We start from the raw sequence: 20,899 nt of genomic DNA, 5'->3' as shown, positions 1-20,899 counted from the left end.
TCAGTCTTTAGAAAGGTATTTCAGATTTTACAAGCAGCATTTTGAACACATATACACTGAGCTATGTGAATGTTAAGAATTGTGTTTTTTGTTTCAGTAGGTAACTTCTCATTGGTGTGGACAGACATCACATGTGGCATACCACAATGTTCAACCTCTTCTATGTACAAGTTCCCACTAGCCCAGGTTGGAAAAAGTTATATGATTAGCTACACTAACTTCACAGATGATACACACTTCTACATTTCAGTGTCACTGGATGACTGAACCTATCGAAGCACTGAACAGATGCTTAGAACAAATCAATGTGTATATGTGCCGTAATGTTCTCCAACTGAATAGAAACAAACCTGAAGTTATCTTTTGACCTAAAGAGGAAAGATCAAGAATCAACATAGTCATTACAGCTAGAAACTAGGGATCAAGCCTGAAATCTGGGTGTAGTAATGGACTCAAACCTGAACCTTCAGAGACGCATAAAGATAATTATAGTCATTCTTCTGTCACTTGAAAGATCTTTAATTCCAGAAGTAAAGAACTTAGGTCCTAGCAATCTAGAGAAACTCATCCATGTGTTTATCTTTAGTCACATTGATTACTGCAATAATGTCTTCACAGATCTGCCTAAAATGTCAGACACCTGCAACTGATTCAGAACCCTACTGCTCGCATTTCCACTAATAAAAGGAAAATAGAGCACATCAACACAGTTCTAAAATTCTTACACTGGCTTTCTGTAGCTCTGAAAATATGCTTTAAAATACTTTTTGCTAGTTTATAAATCACTGAATGTCTTATAACTAAAAAATATATTAAAGACATGTTGTATAGGCCTTCTAGACCCACTAAGGTTTCATGGCCTGCATACCCAAAACAAGAACCAACCATGGGAAAGCAGCATTCAGTTTTGATGCTCCTGTTGTCTGAAACAAACTTCCATAAAACTGCAAAACAAAAACCTACCTGTTTAGAATTGGCTTTGATTCATAATAACTGGAACATTGATCAATATAGTTGATGTATATCTCCCTGATGATTTCGATGATGGCATTTGACAAAAAATAATGATTCATTTTTGGTGTTTCATACTGGTATAGTGTTTTTATGGGGTAGGTAGAAGCTTAGGATGGGAAGGATGTCAGATGAAAGAGGCTGGCGTATTACGTGCAATGCAACAGTTAATTTAGGATTTGGTTCCTGAAAAATGATAAAATACAGGGCATTTTAATCAAAGAAATCTACCAAGATGCTCCAGACAGTACATCATCCTTCCTCTGTCGTGGGGGTGCTCGCTCCAGACAGATGCTCTAGGGGAGTACTGTAAGGATTTGGTTATCTCTGAGTTGATTTGAGTTTCTCTGCACCCCGCACTTCATGACAAAAAAGAGGACATTTAGTTCCCCTACCAAAGTTGGCTGAAACTTTACCAGTTACTTAGTGATAAATGCCACTTTATATCCCACTGACAATCAATGGGACATTGCGGTAACAATCAAAGCGTGCCTTACATTGTCTATCCCCATCAATGGCTTACTTCAGATTTAAGGATTGTTAGATTTTTACTTTTTATTTTACTTTTAAGCCTATTTTCCCACTTTTAAGCTAAACCAGACCAAAATGCCTCTGGTTGACACCAAGGACATTGAGAAAATTCTACAAAGACTTTCAATGGAAAAATTGAGGATTTATGGATGTGAGGTGGATATTGAGGCCAACACAGGTTCTGATATGAACTTCTTTGTCGGATGAAAAAGATCTCACACCTGTGAGTGCACGAGTCAGGAGGAGCTTCAGGAACAGAGCCTAAGGCAGGAGGAGGACAAAAGGAGGGGACACAACTGCAGCTGCAGAAAGATGGTGTGGTATTGAGGAGCCAGGTACAATCCCACCCCAGCCCACTTTTCGCCTATTGAGAACACCCGGAGCTCAGCTTATTATAACTTCTGCATATAATGCTCTTGAACTCTTTCAACTATTCTTTACCATGGACATAATTTAGAGACTGTTGGCTAACACCAATGAGTATGAACAAGCACGGTGATCAACACCATCAAGACAGATGTTACAATTCAAGACATGTTTGGCTTTTTGTTTGTCATTTACATGGGTTTTATCAAATGCTCCTCCCTAATGGACAACTGGCGAGATGGGAAGCTGTAGTCTGTTGTTTCTGAAGTCTGTCATGTCAGGAAGAAAGTGGCTAGGGATCCTCAATGCTCTTTACCTGAGTAGGGCAGCAGAGGGTTGTGCAAAGGTAGAATTTGAAAAAAGGAGAATTTGACAGACTTGGGAAAAATAAAACTTCTTTACCTGGAGATGAGACAAACTTACGACATAAACAACCATCCTCATCAGGAAATCGCCATTAATGAGAGAATAGTTGCATCCAAAGCAAGAGTTGCATTCAAACAGTACATGAAGGCGAAGCCTCCTTGCTGGGGCTTCAAATTGTTTGTCCTTGCTGACTCAGCAATGGTCACACTTGGGACTTTTTCGTTTATGAGGGAAAAACTGATGGCACCAGTGGAAAGGGTCTCAGTTATGATGCAGTAGTAAAGCTTATAAACACATTGTTGCAGGGCACAGGGTACAAACTGTTGGTGGACAATTTTACATTAGTCCCACCCTACTCCAAGATCTCATACTGCATGGGCATGTGGGACTATTAAAACAAACATCACACAAAAACATGTCCAAAAATGTCATTTTTGTGCTGTTTTGATCAATTTTGAAATCCACACACAGAATACTTCGTTCTACAGTTTTATTGTATTTTTCAGTCCATGCAGTCAACCCTCAATATGTATTTACATAGAACATGAAATATCTTGGCGAAGCAAAAATGTTCTAATTTCTTTGTGTGTTACAAACAGAATAGCTTCATACTAATTATAGTCAAAACATGTTTCCTAAAATGCAAAATTTAACTTGACATCTTTGCATGTACTCCAAAGGATTCAAGAACATCAGCTGATTTAATTTGGGTATACACTTCAGGTGTTTTTGGTGAGTCTGTTATGGCCTGTTAACTGGTTTAGTGATTTGGTTTCAGATAGTTTATGAATTAGAGTTTTCTTTAGACAGGGTATGAATCTGAGGTTTCATTTTAGACTGGTGCATTTTTAGTTATTCAGAAAGGTACTATCTTGTTTCGTACTGCCGAGATGCCAGACACATTCTAGAGGAAGACGGGTAGAACTAATATCTGGAACCCGATCTCAGACCGCTGATGCACATAATGATTATTGCTCTGGGGAATCAGACCCAGGTGGTTCAGCTTTTTGAGCAATAAGAACAGAAGTCATTTTATCTGTGAAACATGCTTTTTGGTAGCTTGGGAGATAAGTGCATCGTAAAAAGTGACAAAGCCAACACCAGCTTCGTTTCCATCTGTAACAGTTTGTTTGGCCACATGCTGGCTTTGTGCTCGTCCTTCTACAGTCTTTGCTGGACAGTGATCTTGTTGATTACATTGTCCTGTGTAAGAAGACGTGTCAACAGCTTTGAAAGATTATCAGTGAAAGTCATTTCTCAGCTTGAGTAAGAGTGACTCTGTCCTGCCTGAAAAGACTCTCAGAAAATATTGTGGTTGTCAATGAAGGTCACTGAGCTGGCAAAGCAGGCAAAGTATGCTTTAATAAGCCATTAACTGGAAACGGTAACAGAATGTTAACCTTTTCTTAAGTGATTGTGTTTCCTTTGTGTTTGGTGATTTATAAATTCAGTACAGGGCTTGTTAGATAATTGCCTAAGAATACATTCTTATTTATAGGCGCAATATGTATATTTACTTTTTAATACCTTCTTCTTAACGCTTGTGTGTGCGAGGACTGAGGCAAACGTAGAGGACTATGGCAAATGATACAAGTTTTACGTGTGTGGGGTCAGTTGGACCCCATTTCCACATACAAGGGTTAAACTTACCACTTTTACTACATGTCAATATGAATCTAGGTTTAAATGCGTACTGTACACGTACTGCCATGCATACATTTACTCTTTTTGTGTATATTTTTAATTAGCTGTCTTTTCACTTGATAAATAATCATAACAAAAATCTTAATAGTTCAAAATTTTATTCATCAGGCATTGAACTTGACATATTTAATACCAGGAATCCATGATCCTCCTCATGCTCATGAACCTCATGCCTCCATATCCCATCTCCCTGAAGCTCCTGTACTCTCCAGGCCTCATGTACATCATCCTGCCTCTGTAGTGGGGGTGCTCGTACATCAGCCAGTGGCCGTCCATCACATGGCAGGACATGCAGTCAGACATGCGGTAGCGGTCCATGAAGGAGTCACAGTCGTCCATGCACTCATGCATCTGACCACCGAAGTTCTCCCTCTCATAGATCCTCATTCTGTACGATCCTCTGTACTGTAAAACATTTGCAAACAAACATCAGATTACGTTTGTAGCTAGAAAAAGTATATTCCACCTAGAGATGAGATTTCCTACCATGGGGATCATACGGCAGGACCTGATGCAGTCATTCCAGCCCATCATGCTCATGTAGTCAGCATACTCTCCCCTCCTGAAGAAGTACTGGTTTCCCATGTAGTTGGGGCGGTCGTAGACCATGAAGCAGCCGCTCTCCACTCTGCAGGAGTGACACCTGCTCATGTAGGAGGACATGTCAGCACAGTCGCTCATGCACTCATAGTGGCGACCCATAAAGTTCCTATCCTCGTAGAAGATAATCTGGAAAAAACAAAACCATCTTTTAAAAATACACATCAGTTAAGTGACAATATATATTTTCATCACCTAAAGATTGCCTACCTTGCCCCTCATATTCATATCAGTGTTGCTCATCTCAGTGTTGCTCATGTTGGCTGCTGATGAGTGGTTGCTCTTGCTCCTGCTCTGCCTTCCTACCTGGTTTAACCCTTTCCTTTTATACCTGAGCAAATGTAAAAAACCACTGACCCTCCCTTCACAGAACTACTAACTAAGCAAGTTACTATAGAGCAGAGGTTACGTTCTGTTTTTTTGTCTCTAGTCTTTAGAAAGGTGTTTCTGTTATTACAAGCAGCATTTTGAACAATGCTTGTGACAATAAACTGAGCCATGTGTTAAGTGTATGACTTGTGTGAAACAGTTTCCATAGTGGCTATCAATACCCTAATTTTTCTTTTACTTTTAAATCTTTTTGTGTATTAAAACAAGAACATGTATTTGTACTGCTAAGATACTGAAAATTAACCAATGTGATGCATGTTATTTTTGCTGTAAAAAATGGATTTATTTTTATTTTAGGTTCCAATTACATGTTCTTTATCCAAGGACTAAATGTAATACGGAGCAAATATCAGCTCTGAAATAGAAAAAGCTATAGCTTTGACAAGTTATTCAAAGAAACGTTTTGAAAATGTGGTTGCATATCTCATTTACTTCCTTATGTTTAACTTTGATCATACTCTTTTAACAGTGTGGGACAGAGATGCAAGTTGGATGCAACCCAGAAAAATTATTAGAACAAACTTGGAATCCAGAGACTCTAGTTTATTAGTCACTCTTTAGCTTATTTTGTAGAAACTAGAGTACTCACTATTTAGAGCAATATTATACTAATTACATACATTTTTAGATTATTATGCAGAGACTCCAATTATTGCAACCCAGAACAGGAATTGCAGCAAATATTGCAGTAAGCATATTGCGAGGTAACGCAAAAGAAATTTTCTTCCCCATGTCCCCGAGGGCTCAGTAAGCAAGAGCCAAGTAGGTACCATAATGTGACATAAACATACAGCTATTCACTGACTGTGTGCATGGTCAAATGTAGGCGCAAAGAGAGAAGAAAAACAAATTATGCCATATTCCAAACTTGCTACAAGAAGAACGTGATGAAGTCCTCTGAAGCTACAAGCAACCCGTGAACAATGAGATGCAGGCTTTTAAGATAAAATAAAATAATTTTATTAGTCCCCCATAGGAGAAAATTATCTTGGAAGCAGGGGCAAAACTGCAATACAACAATAAAAGCCCATCCAAAAGGACAGTAATCCAGTAAATGTAACAAAAAAATACGTAAAAGTACAAATGTCAGATTGGCAGTACATCCCCATTACATCCTCTACATAGTAAGTTTTCTGTGCATTGGACTTTAATGTTCAGTGGCAGCTTGATGGAGCAGTGAGGAATGAGTTGCGTTTGTTGACATATTGAGAGAATGAAAAGCCTTGGATAACCCTTGGTGCACTATGTCTCAGATGCATGCTAACACCGCTGCTGTCTAGACAGCACCGCCACGTTCAGGTAAGCAGTGTGTCGATATATTGGTCCAGTTTTTAGTATATTTTATGGTTGCCTACGTTCAATCATGGAACATGACGTTTGTTTTATTTTTATTGCTCAAACACATGCACATTTTCTGAAGATATCCTATTCAGATGCGCATTCCTTAGGATTGGATAGCACAGTTTATAATTACTCCACTTTGTCTTGATTGTACAATTTGGTTTTTATATGTTTTAATTTTTTTTGTGAATCTACATGCTTTGATTATTTTGCTGTTGTTGCTCCAGAGTTTCCCCGCTGTGGGGTAATAAAGAATAATTATAATATGATATTCTATTCTTCTAAAATGGATATTGTTAATCCTAATTAATTTTTTAGAAACTATTTAGAATTAATTATACAAGACATTAAAAGTAACAAGAAATTTTAAGAAAACGAGTGATAACCTTGGCTGTATGTCTCTATAGGTCTAAAACTCACAAGTGATTATTTACATTTTGTCTTTTATATGCATGACTATTGTCATGATTGTGTTGAAGTGTAGATCTAAATGCAGCAGGATGGATTGAAATTTTAACAAAAACATACAAATCCAACTTATAAGATACAAAAGTTCAAGGAACAAAAATAAATCCAAAACAGAGACATGCAGAGAACATGAGGGACCATGGAGAAGGGACATACTAAAGAATAACTTTGACTAAAGAAACATAACCTGGAACATAAAACACTAAAATAATGACTAGACCTAGAGTAAAAATAAGAAATTAACATTTTAATGATAGTTTCTCACTATTTAATTTTTAAAATAGGGTTTGTGGAGGCCTATTAATATGTCTGTTTTAAATAATTCCTTCTACATATGTGCTATAATATCTGATTACTATTTACAAGGAACATTAGTGGGGACACGACTGACATGATGGTGAACAAAGAATTGAGGCAAACAAAATAAGAAAAATAAATGCTGTTGTGGTTTCAATTGATAAAGTATCTTTTTTATACTTTACACATCATTGTAATGTGTAAAGTATGCGGTAGTTTGCATGGTATTGAGTCCTAATACAAACCTCCCTAAAATGTGAGGAACTTTAGACAGAGTAAAAATAACACAATATAATATTATATATATATATTTCATCGACACTTTACATTGTAGATTTCCAATTAATTTAAACTGGATGCTGTCCTGGCTTGAACCTCGTTTTTGAATGAATCTAGGTCATAGATGTGTTATATGTGGCATTTCAGCGATGTTCCATGTTTTAGTGTATAATTTTGACCAGGTGTCAAAGTCTTTCACTTGGTAAATAACTATGACACATTTCTCATCTCAAAATGTTTTTATTTGCTGGTATTGAACATGACAATACTTAATACCAGGAATCCATGATCCTCCTCATGCTCGTGAACCTCATGCCTCCATATCCCATCTCTCTGAAGCTCCTGTACTCTCCAGGCCTCATGTACATCATCCTGCCTCTGTAGTGGGGCTGCTCGTACATCAGCCAGTGGCCGTCCATCACATGGCAGGACATGCAGTCAGACATGCGGTAGCGGTCCATGATGGAGTCACAGTCGTCCATCATCTCATACATCTGGCCACCAAAGTTCTCCCTCTCATAGATCCTCATCCTGTAGGATCCCCTGTACTGTAAAAAAAATACATATTAAAAGTAACACACTATTGTTTAAGCTTTACAATTCAAATGACCAATAAAACCTGAAGTTTCCAACCTACCATAGGGATCATACGACAAGATCTGATCCAGTCCCTCCAGCCCATCATGCTCATGCAGTCAGCATACTCTCCTCTTCTGAAGAAGTACTGATTTCCCATGTAGTTGGGGCGGTCGTAGACCATGAAGCAGCCGCTCTCCACTCTGCAGGAGTGACACCTGCTCATGTAGGAGGACATGTCAGCACAGTCGCTCATGCACTCATAGTGGCGACCCATAAAGTTTCTCTCCTCGTAGAAGATGATCTGAGGAAGAGAAAACCATCCATTAAAAATGCACTGTTGGTATAAGAAAAAATATTTTTTTTTATTGCCTAAAGATTGCTTACCTTGCCCCTCATGTTCATGTCGGTGTTGCTCATGTTGGCTGCTGATGAGTGGTTGCTCTTGCTCCTGCTCTGCCTTCATACCTGGTTTAACCCTTTCCTTTTATACCTGAGCAAATGTAAAAAACCACTGACCCTCCCTTCACAGAACTACTAACTAAGCAAGTTACTATAGAGCTGCAGAGAGTGCAGAGGTTATGCTGTTTTTTCTTTGTCTTTTAGTCTTTAGAAAGGTCTTTGTGTTATTACAAGCAGCATTTTGAACAGTGCTTGTGACAATAGATTGAGCCACGTGACCATTAAGAATTCTGTGTATGACTTGTGTGAAACATTGTTTTCACAGCAGTTAAACTATAATTTTGTCTCATTTCTTCTTGTCTTATAAAGGTAAAATTGACTTCTACTGCTAAGATAACATGGTAGGATAAAATTAAAAAAACATAGTCAATTTGAATATTCTTTGGTAAAAACTCACAGCACTGTGAAAAAAAATCACAATTGTTTGGTTTTTGATTTTGGATTACACTTAAATGTTTAAGTTCATTAAACCAAATGTTATATCTGGCAAAAAATACCCTGAGTAATTTCAGTGAATGCAGTTTTTACAAGCTATTCAAACCAATGTTTGTGAAAATATATTTACATACCTACTTATCTCATTGATTGTGATTTTTTGTTTGTTTGTACTAACCGCCCCCAGCCCTGGTTACTGCTAGATCTGTAGGGTCTATATTTCAGGTAAATTTTTCAACAAAATTATACATGATAAATTTCACACTAACCACAGAATTTAATTTTATGTTTTGCCATTGTTTCATCTGGCACTTCTTTACACTCGTTTGGAGCTGTGTAGCCCGAGATGTGTGGGCCTCTGAAAAATAATATTTCTTTTGTTGAAAACAAAGTATGTTGTTTCTCTGTATTTCACTGCAGATGTCCTGGTATTATAAAGAGTAAAGTATGAATGCCAATGATGGTGTGGGTCACCGATACTGTTTATAGTGGGGATGGTGTACTGTCAATGTATTGACTTGCATATGAATGAAAGTCAATGCATTCATTGACAATGTGACGATAGTGTTGCTCAAACATGGTTGGTGTTATGGCATCCAAAGATTTCAATTTTGCTCTCATCTGAACATGCTATGTTATCCCAGTACTTTAGAGACTAGTCCAAATGCAGCAAATTTTAAGCTTCAATTTGCAAGGGAGTTGTGCATGCAATTTTTAGAAGCTATGGCTGCTGAAAGAGTTGCTCATTGTGTTCTTTAAAACAGTTGCTACTTCCTTGTCTTTTGGGAGCTCTTCGACAACTCTTCTGATAATATTTGACACTCCTTATCAGAAATTTTGTGAAGAACACCTGGTCTTGCTCAGTTTATGGTCAAATTATGCACTTTCCACTTCTGCATCATGCCACAACAGTGCTCACTGGAATGTTCAAAAGTTTAGAAATCCTTCTGTAAACAATTCTATAAGAGCATTTTGCAATTACTGTATTTTCCGCACTATAAGGCGCACCTAAAAACCTTCAATTTCCCCAAAAGCCGACAGTGCACCTTATAATCCGGTGTGCCTTATATATGGACCAATATTGAGCCGCAACAGATCTAGCAACTACAGTAAGCAGCCGCCGACTTCATTTTCACCCGTAGAAGAAGAAGCGCGCGGTGCATTCTGGGATAGTTGTCAGAACGCTGGTTTGTAATCTATTAATAAAGTTTGACTGACCCATCTACCTACCAACCGTCTAGAATCGGGTCATCTGCAGGTAACTTAGCACCACGTTCTGGCTCAAGAACCAATCTCCCTGAGAGGGGTTGGTGCACCACCAACACTGTTTATAGTGGGGATGGTGTACTGCTGACCTCAACTCATGATGGTGTGGGTCTTCAAACTTCAAAGATCTCAATCTCACAAGCATGTTTTTGAAGTTATCCAGGTGGTCAGTCCTGGGGGTGGATGAGATTGACTCTTTTTTTCCTCAGGGCTCCCAATGTTGTGGGTTTGTGCTGGCCCATAACATCCACTGTTCCCCTGGATTGGCAGACCAGGTTGGTGTGTTCCAGCTACAGGGGGTGGTCACACTCTTAAGCCTTCCTGGTAAGGTTTATTCTGGAGTTCTGGAAAGCAGTGTGTGTTGGTTAGTTGAAATTCAGATTCAGAAAGAACAGTGTGGTTTTTGTCCTGGTCGTGAAACACTGGACCACCTCTTCTGCACCCTCAGCAGGTTCCTGAAGGTTGAATGCGATTTCTCCCAATCAGTCTACAAGGGATTTGTGAACTTGGTCAAGATGTTTGACCATTTCCCTCTGGGAATCCTGTGAGGGCAACTTCGGGAGTATGAGATACCAGGCCCTTTGATACGGACTGTTATGTCCCTGTATGACTAATGTCAGAGCTTGATGGCAGTAAATCGGGCAAGTTTCTGATTAGAATTCCCCCTGCTTAGGCTGCTGCTCCATTGAACCGACTGTGGATAAGTGGAAGAAAATGGATGGATAGATGAATGGATTGATGTCTTGACAGAGTTCTTTGCTTTTACCTATTATGAGATGTTCCTTGTGTGACACCTTGGTAAAAGACACATTTTTATAGGCGATCAGTTCGGACTGAACAAGCTGATATTCAGTGGCACTGACGAGGAGCAGGATCGCTTTCTGATCACTGATAAATTTTCCATGCATTTTTCACCACCCTTCCTGCATATGTTTAATACTTTTTCCCTGTCATTTCACACTTAGCTGAATTTCTGAACATATTTGTTTTGGTTTCTTTCTAAATATGGCTTACTTCGGTTAACACCAACACCTGGTGAATTTAATGTCAATAGCACTTTAAAAAATATGTTGATCTCTTTTTAGCTGATGTATTAAAGTTAATTACACAGAAACCAATGTTTTCAAGCCTTTATGTTAATAATGATGGTTTTCTGTTAATAGTGAATAAAAACACTGGTTAAATTTATTTGTCTTTTTAGGAATGCTTGCATTGTTTTCTTTTAGAAACAAAGTGTTTCTGTAAAAATAGTTCAGATTTGTGTCTCATATTTCTTACAGTTGACCTTTCAGTAGCTCAATAATTTTTAGAATGATCTCAGTTGCTCAAATTACTTTTATTCAGTGAAGTCAATCATTTAATACCAGGAATCCATGATCCTCCTCAAGCTCATGAACCTCATAGACCAGGTGTTAATAAACAATCATTACAAAATTATCATAATTTTCAGATACTTTTATTCATCCGCATTAAACATATTTAATACCAGGAATCCATGATCCTCCTCATGCTCATGAACCTCATGCCTCCATATCCCATCTCTCTGAAGCTCCTGTACTCTCCAGGCCTCATGTACATCATCCTGCCTCTGTAGTGGGGGTGCTCGTACATCAGCCAGTGGCCATCCATCACATGGCAGGACATGCAGTCAGACATGTGGTAACGATCCATGAAGGAGTCACAGTCATCCATACACTCATGCATATGGCCACCAAAGTTCTCCCTCTCATAGATCCTCATCCTGTAGGATCCACGGTACTGTAGAAGGAATTGAATGACAAAATTCAAAGGTTGGTTTCGGTATTATCACAGTTCAGGTCAATTTTACAAACCTGATGAATTTCCAACCCACCATGGGAATCATACGACAAGATCTAATTGAACCACTCCAGCCCATCATGCTCATGCAGTCGGCGTACTCTCCTCTTCTGAAGAAGTACTGGTTTCCCATGTAGTTGGGGCGGTCGTAGACCATGAAGCAGCCGCTCTCCACTCTGCAGGAGTGACACCTGCTCATGTAGGAGTGCATGTCAGCACAGTCGCTCATGCACTCATAGTGGCGACCCATAAAGTTCCGATCCTCATAGAAAATGATCTGAAAAAGAAAGAATTTAACATTTGATACAATTGACAACATATAATTTATTCATCTCTTAAGGATTGCCTACCTTGCCCCTCATGTTCATGTTCGTGTTGGTCATGGTGGCTGCAGATGAGTGGTTGCTGTTGCTCCTGTTCTGCCTTCCTACCTGGTTTAACCCTTTCCTTTTATACCTGAGCAAATGTAAAGCACCACTGACTGCCCCTTTACAAAACCCCTGAATCAGCAACATGCTCTAGAGCTTCACAGAATGCCGAGGTTATGTTTATTTTTTTTTTTTGTCTTTGGTCTTTAGAAAGGCTTTTCTGTCATATATGAACAAGCAGCATTTTGAACTGTGCCTGTAACATGTCAATAGGCTGAATCATGTGACAGTTAAGAATAATGTGTTGATGTCTTGTATGTAAAGTATATAATGTTTCCTCAGTGGTTATCTAAAATTTACGTTTTGCCGTGACATTGAAAACAATGTAACAAAACATTTTATAATTTACATTAGTTGTAGAAAAGTATCTACTCATTGAAAATTAACATAATATAAAATATTTATTTATAAGGACTAAATGTCTAAATATCATTAAGTCAACCAGTGGGGGAAACACTGATGAGTAAATGCTAGACTAATTAAATCTTTGACTTTGTCTTAATTTAAGTTGGCTACAATGACAATAAATCATTATTTAGCTAATATTCTGATCATAGCCAACATAAGCTAACCCCATAGTTTACTTCCATAAAAGATATGAGAATAATGAAAACAGAATCACTAGACTTTTCAAATCCAAATCTTATATATTCATAAAGCACTTCCACAGTGTTCTTGGATTGGACTTGAAAGGATCCAGGATTAGTTGAACATATTGGCCTAAATGTGTAATTTTCCTGTTACTCATTATTACTTAAAAAATTGGCATCTTTTGTTATATTTTTCACAAATAGAGGTCGCCATTTTTTCACCGATGGGTTGATGACCATAATGGTCCATTCTGTACTGGAGTCTACAGAGTAAACACAGGAAGGCTAACTTTACCCTAGTAGTTGTTTATCATATTGCATTTGACTGGTGTAATTTTAGATAGTGCTACACTGTGCCACTATTGGGTGTAATTTAAAAAAAATAAAAACTGAATCTGGATAATTTCCCACATGAAAGAACGGAGAGCACAGTGCGACAGCCGGAATGAAACACAACTTCCGAAGGACCTAATCTGGACCCTGGACATTTCTCCACAATACTTTGAGTCATTTATGCCAGCAGAAGTAACGAAGGCAATCGTTACCTTAACAAACTAAAAATAAATTATATAGACTCCTCTTGCTGCAAGGCGATAGTGACTTGCAAAAGTATTCATACCTCTTGAACTTTGCCATATTTTGTCACATCTACATATATGCATTTCACTGGAATTGTATGTCAAAGTCCAGCAAAAAAGTGGTATACAACTGTGAAATAGGAATAAAATTATACATCCATCCATTTTCTAACTCCCTTGTCCCAAGTGGGGTCAGGAGGGATGCTGGTGCCTATCTCCAGTGAGCTTTTTGGTTGAGAGGTGGGGTACACCCTGGACAGGTCGCCAGTCTGTCGCAGAGCAACACAGAGACGGACAAACAACCATGCACTCACACACTCACACATAGGGAGCATTTAGAGAGACGAATTACCTGTCAGTCATGTTTTCCGACTGAGGGAGGAAGCCAGAGTACCCAGAGAGAACCCAGGCATGCACAGGGAGAACATGGAAACTCCATGCAGAAAGACCCCAGGCTGGGATTCTAACCCAGGATCCTCTTGCTGCAAGGCAATAGTGCTACCAACTGCACCACTGTGCAGCCCATTATACAGTATTCAAAACATTTATTTTTTAAAAAAAAAAGAACTGAAAAGTGCAATGGCAAAGTATTCAAGCCCCTTTCTTCTGAGTTCAATCAGTTGCCTTCAGAAGTTGCCTGATGATTGCTAATGACTAAATAGAGTCCATGTGTATGGAATCTAATCTAAGTACAAATCCAGCTGCTCTTTGATGTCTTAGAGGTTTGTTAAGAAAATATAGAGGACAAAACGGTATCATGAAAAATTTCAAGCAGGATTGGGCAATAAAAAGACTTTCCCAGCTTTGAACATCTCATTATTAAATCCATCATCTGGTGATGAAAAGAGTATGGGACAACTGTAAGCCTACCAATATGAGGCCGTCCACCTAAACATATAGGCTGAGAAAGGACAGCACTGATTAGAGATGCAGCCAAGAGGCCCATGACGACTCTTGACCAAATGCAGAGGTCCACAGCTCAGGTGGGAGAATATGGCCACAGGACATAGTCATGAACTGCACAAATGTGGTCTTTATGGAAGAGTGGCTAGAAAAAAGCCATTGTTAAAAGAAAACCATAAGGAGTCCTGTTAGCAGTTTGACAGAACTTATGTTGGTGACACAGAAAGCGTGTGGAAGAAGGAGCTTTGGTCAGACCAGACTAAAACTTAACGTTTTAAATGCAAAACGCTGTGTGGAGCAGAGAACTATTGCTGCAAAACACTCTGAACACAACATGCCCACTGTCAAATATGTTGCTGGTAGACTTAAGAGTGGTGTGGAGGTTCACCTTCCTACAAGATAACTACCCTAAGCATAATATCTGGGGATGCACTGGAATGGCCTAGTCAAAGTCCAGACCTAAACCCAAACACAAATCTGTGGGGAAATCTGAAAAGTACTGTTCACAAACACTCTTCAGTCAGAGCAGCTGAATTTCAGTCACTAGATGTGCAAATCTGATAGAGACAAACCCTAAAAGACTTGCAGCTGGAATTCCAGCAAAAGGTGGAACACAGTGGAACATCCTGATTAAACTCTAGTCTTATCAACTTTTTAGTGAAATATAACATTAAGATGAGAGCTGGTCAATGGGCACAATATATATTTATATTTCATTTTTTGTATGAAAATTAAATCTAATAAAGCAAGACTGAGAGACAGAGTGGCTCTGCTTGTCCTTCCCCATTCTTGACCGTAGATTTGTGCCAGGTATAAAACTTTTGTAGAACATTGTAGTGTTTATAATGTAAAGACTACATTTTAAAACTGGGTCAGTTTTAAAAGAAGTTCATATGGTGCATTTCCCAGATTTCCTGATTTTGCATAAACATCACAAAGTACAAGTGACTGGAAATATTGCACAAATCATATCACCAAAAGAAAATAATTTGACTCAAAAAGATGGAACATTTTGAAACTTTAATTTACTTATTGTGTGTTTGTAACAAACACTTGTTTTTACATGTCCACCATACGCCTCATGCTCATGAATCTTGTGCCTCCGTATCCCATCTCCCTGAAGCTCCTGTACTCTCCAGGTCTGAGGTACATCATCCTGCCTCTGTAGTGGGGCTGCTCGTACATCAGCCAGTGGCCATCCATCACATGGCAGGACATGCAGTCAGACATGCGGTAGCGGTCCATGATGGAGTCACAGTCATCCATCAGCTCATACATCTGACCACCAAAGTTCTCCCTCTCGTAGATCCTCATCCTGTAGGATCCCCTGTACTGTTAAAAACACAACACATCACATTTAGATTTCGTTTTTAATCCCTCAGCGTTCACCTTAGAAATCCTCAGAAGTTTTAAGTTTACCATGGGGATCATACGGCAAGACCTGATGCAGTCTCTCATGCCCATCATGGTCATGTAGTCAGCGTACTCGCCCCTTCTGAAAATATACTGGTTTCCCATGTAGTTGGGACGATCATAGCCAATAAAGCAGCCGCTCTCCACCCTGCAGGAGTGACACCTGCTCAGGAAGGAGGACATGTCGGCACAGTCGCTCATGCATTCATATGAGCGACCTTGGAAGTTTCTGTCCTCATAAAAAATGATCTAGGAAGAAGTGAATTGATATTAATTTTAAATGAGATATGGAAAGTTTCATAAACGGCACACAGTAGAAAAAGGGTAAGTGTGCTTACCTTCCCCATAGTTGTGGCAGGAATGTTGGTTCTTGGGAGAATGGAGTTGAGCTACACTAGCGGCTGTACTGTTTTAACTGCTACTTTTATACCTGATCTAACTCAAAGAATCTGTGGCTCTCATTGTATAAATCCTTGACTCAGCATCATGGTATGGAGGCCTATAGAGTGCAAAAGGTTATTTGGCACATTTCCATGTGACACAATCCCCTAGAAGACTTATGTAAGTCAACACAATGAGGACATTTGAAGCGACAATACGTAGTGACAGACAATAATCCCTTTATCACGTTTCAAAACACACTGTATGGGCCTACCACTGTTATATGAACAGTTTGAAGGCGTGCAGATTCCTTTGTGTAATCACAACAGTTCAACATGCCAGTATGCTATGTACATTGCTTTGAACAAAGCTTTTACAGCTGTTTGTACAAACCTGAATTGTAATTTTTTTAGGAAGATGTTACAAATCGAAAGCCAATTAGGCAGCAAGTTGTGTGTTGGATGTATCCTGTTCTTCTTTAAGAGATTTTGTAAGTCTCAAAATAAAAAAATTGACACTTTGTTGTGTTTTGGTGGAAATTTACCAAGTGTAGTAATTAGTGTGTAACTTGTTTGGCCCTTATTTTTTAACATTAATCCATGATAGCAAAGTACTAATGAGACCTGGTACTCATCTATAAAAACATTTTGGTAAAACAAGTGACAAGTAGTTGGTGACTAGAACAATGAAAAGGTGATTATTCAAAAATGTGACTGTTAAAGCAGGTATAGCAGAATGGTGTCCAGTATATTAAAATCAATATGTAATAGCCCAAGCAACGGAACACTATTTGATAGGAGTTACACAGTTAAATTGTACAGTAGAGAACCGGAATGGCTACACTTCAGGATTTGTTGTAATGGGATGAATGTTTTCATCCAAAAACACAGAATGGAAGAATAATTAGATGTTTATAAAAAATACTTAAATGTCAATGAAGGAAGTAACAGAAATAAATTGGATGACTCTATTTTGTGACTATGTTCACATCAACAATACTGACAACCTTTTGTAGTTAATCAGAATGGTTTTATTTAGTGGCACTGAGCAATAAATATTTAATACCAGGAGTCCATGATCCTCCTCATGCTCATGAACCTCATGCCTCCATATCCCATCTCCCTGAAGCTCCTGTACTCTCCAGGTCTCAGGTACATCATCCTGCCTCTGTAGTGGGGGTGCTCGTACATCAGCCAGTGGCCATCCATCACATGGCAGGACATGCAGTCAGACATGCGGTAGCGGTCCATGATGGAGTCACAGTCGTCCATCAGCTCATACATCTGACCACCAAAGTTCTCCCTCTCATAGATCCTCATCCTGTAGGATCCCCTGTACTGTTAAAAAATAGGTAAATACTCTTGTTAGTTTCAGTTCAGATCAGCAATAAATTATCAAGAATCACCAACCCACCATGGGGATCATACGACAAGACCTAATGCAGTCCCTCCAGCCCATCATGCTCATGTAGTCACCATACTCTCCCCTCCTGAAGAAGTACTGGTTTCGCATGTAGTTGGGGCGGTCGTAGACCATGAAGCAGCCGCTCTCCACCCTGCAGGAGTGACACCTGCTCATGTAGGAGGACATGTCAGCACAGTCGCTCATGCACTCATAGTGGCGACCCATAAAGTTCCTATCCTCGTAGAAGATGATCTGGAAAAGGGTGAAGTAACATCAGTACTATAAACTCAATTATAGTTAAAGAATCAGTAGCATAAAAATATTCCATAGGAAGATGACCTTAATGACCAGAAGTAAAATAATTCTTTGCATTTCAAGAAAGGACTGCGCACCTTGCCCCTCATGTTCATGTCGGTGTTGCTCATGTTGGCTGCAGATGAGTGGTGGCTATTGCTCCTGTACTGACTTCCTACCTGGTTAACTCTTTGCTTTTATACCTGAGCAAATGTAAAGAGTAAGTGGCCCCCTTTTATGGAAATGCTAACTCAGTAACTTACCATAGAGCTGCATAGTACGCCGAGGTTACATGCCTGTTTTTTTGTCATTAGCCTTTAGAAAAACCTGTCGGTCATATATGAACACATAGCACTTTAAACAGTGCTTTGAACATGGGAATTAGGCATGTGACTGTAAAGAATTTTTAATGCCTGTTATTTTTAGTGTTTATGTAGGTAGACTTTTTATAAACTTCACATATTTTTGGGTTTGTACTACACCATATCATGGTTTATGTAATATGCTCTAGAGGCACATATTAACTTTTTGTCTGGCAAATATTGTCTTGGGTAATTAGAAAAAAAAGCCATCATGTTATTTTTATCTCATTGTACACACTTTCAAATTCAAGCAAGTATTTTGAATAATTTCAATGGCATTTAACATGGTTGAATACAGTTCAATTGCCATATAATGGCAGCATTTGTAGCGTAGATCAGAACTAGGATTTTAGTGTTTTAATATATATATATAAGTCAATAACTCATTCCATATATAGGGTTAGGCTCCAGATAGTAGCTGGAGCTTGTGTTGACAATTGATCATTCCCAGTTAAATCAAAAAACATGATGAAATAACTTCAGTTTTATTGTATCAAGACAGCAGGAAGAAGAGCTGAAGTGATTTATGTTTATTTTTTTAAAGTTTTTATGGCTTAGTTGTTATAATATTGTCATTTTGTGCACATTTTTTTGATTGGACATAGCTTTCATCCATCCATGCATCCATCCATTTTCTATACACCCTTGTCACTAGTGGGGTCGGGAGGGTTGCTGGTGCCTCTCCAGCTAACGTTCCGGGCGAGAGGCGGGGTCACCCTGGACAGGTCGCCAGTCTGTCACATGTCGCATTCATAGTACTGAATTTCTTGTTGATTTGCTGATCAACCATCTGCTTTTATAACGTTCTTTGTAATGAAATTGTCAAATTCATTACAGGCTCTGCTTGTGTGGAGTTCAGATGCTACAGTCACAGGACGGATTGTCAACCTGTCAACTGTGGCAAAGACTCAAGGATTGTTGATGTCTTTTTTTAATGATTTCAGCGTAGAATTTTTCTCCTTGCTTGTTTTGTAGCCCAAGTTCAGTTATGGCGAAGTTGCAAGGCGGCAAATCAAAATGTTGGACGTTGAAGGCCCTTTGAAGTGTCTGGTTAAACTTTATTTTTCTCTGGAATGTACCCACCAAAGTGGGGAAAGTCTGTTTGCGCAGACCACTTCAGGACAAGTGCTTCAACAACCTTCAGCATTATTAAGAGGGGTTTCCCAAAAGAGTTTGTCTGACTGAGTTGTGAGTTCCTTCTCTTTATGGAAACTAGGGACACAACAAAGCAGAAAGCTGTTAATAAAATGACAAAAGCTTCTACTATACATGAATTTTGTGTGTTGATGATGAGGTCCTGACCATTAGTTTGATAGTAGGATTGAGCCTTCTGCTTCTGTTAGCTCTTAGCTCTGTGTGCTAGCTTTTAGCTGTCTACTTGAGGATATAACTGTATTGCATGTTTTGGATATAATTATTATTATTTTATCCAAATGCATTCAGTGATGTTCTTGGCGTGCCCATTAGCTAACTTCTTAATTATGTCAAGGCTTTTTTACTTCATTCACATTGTGGTAACATTAATATGTTTACAGGTATCTGAGATGCATGAACACTACGCTCCATATGATAGATTGTTGGCTTGGATGGAGATTGTGTAAATACAGTAATAACACCATAGAAAAGCATTCAATTAAAGACGCAGTTCGGCAGGTTTGTCGTCTTCATTCTCCTGTTCTTGAAATAGAATTTTCTCCGGCATATCTCAATCCAATCCAATCTTATTGAGCTTGAGCTGTTTTGCTTCAGTGGGCATGGATTTTGAAAGATACAGTATGTATAATTTTCCTTCCACTTTACAGTACTTTGTGTTTGTCTGACATGCTTTTGTTTTTGGCTGTAATGTGACAAAATATGGAAAGGTTCAAAGAGTGCAAATATTGTGCTGTGAAAAAGTATTTGCTCTCTTTCATATTTCTACTTTTTGTTACACCTAATTTTTTCCATTCATAAAACTCATTTTAATAAAAAAAAATAACCTGAGAAAGTACAAAGTGCCTTTTTGAAATTTTTAAATGTATTTAGAGAAAAGCTATTCACAATAAAAAGTATTTGCTACCTAACCCTAAATGCTCTCATCAAGCACTTGTGATAACTGGCACAAAAGGAAACTGATCTTTTCCTTTTGTGACCCCATGGTGAACCCCGGATGAGACATTCATTCTCTGTTTCGCATGCTGCCTCTAGGAATGTTCTTGTTGGGATACTGGTTACAAAATTGCTTTGTAACCCTTTCTTGTCACCTGATGTGAAACTTAACTGCAACATAACTTTATTCTTTCACTTGTCTTTGATAAGAGCATATCCTGCTTTTTAAGACAAATTAGCTTACTCCATCTTGTCCAACACATTCTGTAGTATTTCCTTTGTAATTCAGATGTCAAAATACTAGTGTTTTGTTGTAGGTGCAATTTTTGTGATACCGTTTCTGATAATCTTTTACTTGATAAATAACCATGGCAAAGATACCAGTAGTTTGGAAATGTTTTAATTCAGTGGTATTCAAGAAAAGACATTTAATACCAGGAGTCCATGATCCTCCTCATGCTCATGAACCTCATGCCTCCATATCCCATCTCCCTGAAGCTCCTGTACTCTCCAGGTCTCAGGTACATCATCCTGCCTCTGTAGTGGGG

The 20,899-nt window shown here is 38.7% G+C and overlaps 4 protein-coding genes across 11 annotated transcripts in view; all 4 read right to left on the bottom strand.

The window, feature by feature from the left end:
- The window catches only part of LOC106947589 (gamma-crystallin M3-like), a 34,256-nt gene extending 21,886 nt beyond the window's left edge, over positions 1–12,370 (bottom strand). The window contains exons 1-4 of one of the 8 annotated variants that reach the window (XM_015032691.1): positions 12,261–12,370; positions 11,945–12,187; positions 11,579–11,850; positions 4,086–4,111 (exon numbers count right to left, since the gene is read on the bottom strand). In XM_015032691.1, coding sequence (XP_014888177.1) covers positions 4,105–4,111; positions 11,579–11,850; positions 11,945–12,187; positions 12,261–12,293 — 555 coding nt within the window. In that variant the 5' untranslated portion in view covers positions 12,294–12,370 and the 3' untranslated portion in view covers positions 4,086–4,104. Of the gene's footprint in view, positions 1–4,062; positions 4,384–4,464; positions 4,708–4,788; positions 4,872–7,573; positions 7,902–7,990; positions 8,234–8,316; positions 8,416–11,578; positions 11,851–11,944; positions 12,188–12,260 lie in introns of those variants that run through there. The other 7 variants (XM_015032692.1, XM_015032695.1, XM_015032693.1 and 4 more) reach the window with 7 other exon arrangements.
- Positions 12,371–15,412: 3,042 nt separating this feature from the next.
- Positions 15,413–16,267, bottom strand: LOC106947596 (gamma-crystallin M3-like). The gene is made up of 3 exons (XM_015032708.1): positions 16,161–16,267; positions 15,829–16,071; positions 15,413–15,741 (listed from the first exon to the last, which is right to left on the bottom strand). Exons 1-3 carry the CDS (start codon positions 16,167–16,169, stop codon positions 15,469–15,471), a joined length of 525 nt encoding a protein of 174 aa, XP_014888194.1. The 5' UTR covers positions 16,170–16,267; the 3' UTR covers positions 15,413–15,468.
- Positions 16,268–17,215: 948 nt separating this feature from the next.
- On the bottom strand, positions 17,216–18,079 carry LOC106947592 (gamma-crystallin M2-like). Its single transcript, XM_015032702.1, has 3 exons — positions 18,000–18,079; positions 17,617–17,859; positions 17,216–17,540 (listed from the first exon to the last, which is right to left on the bottom strand). Exons 1-3 carry the CDS (start codon positions 18,030–18,032, stop codon positions 17,262–17,264), a joined length of 555 nt encoding a protein of 184 aa, XP_014888188.1. The 5' UTR covers positions 18,033–18,079; the 3' UTR covers positions 17,216–17,261.
- A 2,652-nt stretch (positions 18,080–20,731) lies between these two features.
- Positions 20,732–20,899, bottom strand: part of LOC106947591 (gamma-crystallin M3-like) — an 8,869-nt gene continuing 8,701 nt past the window's right edge. Inside the window, exon 4 of the mRNA XM_015032701.1 lies at positions 20,732–20,882. Coding sequence (XP_014888187.1) covers positions 20,780–20,882 — 103 coding nt within the window. The 3' untranslated portion in view covers positions 20,732–20,779. The remainder of the gene's footprint in view (positions 20,883–20,899) is intronic.

This window comes from Poecilia latipinna, unplaced genomic scaffold, assembly GCF_001443285.1.
Source record: "Poecilia latipinna isolate Pla-1442-1.1 unplaced genomic scaffold, P_latipinna-1.0 Scaffold248, whole genome shotgun sequence".
NCBI classification, from domain to species: Eukaryota; Metazoa; Chordata; class Actinopteri; order Cyprinodontiformes; family Poeciliidae; genus Poecilia; species Poecilia latipinna.
Note: the sequence above shows the minus strand (reverse complement) of the source record. Positions and strands in the feature narration are given on the sequence as shown.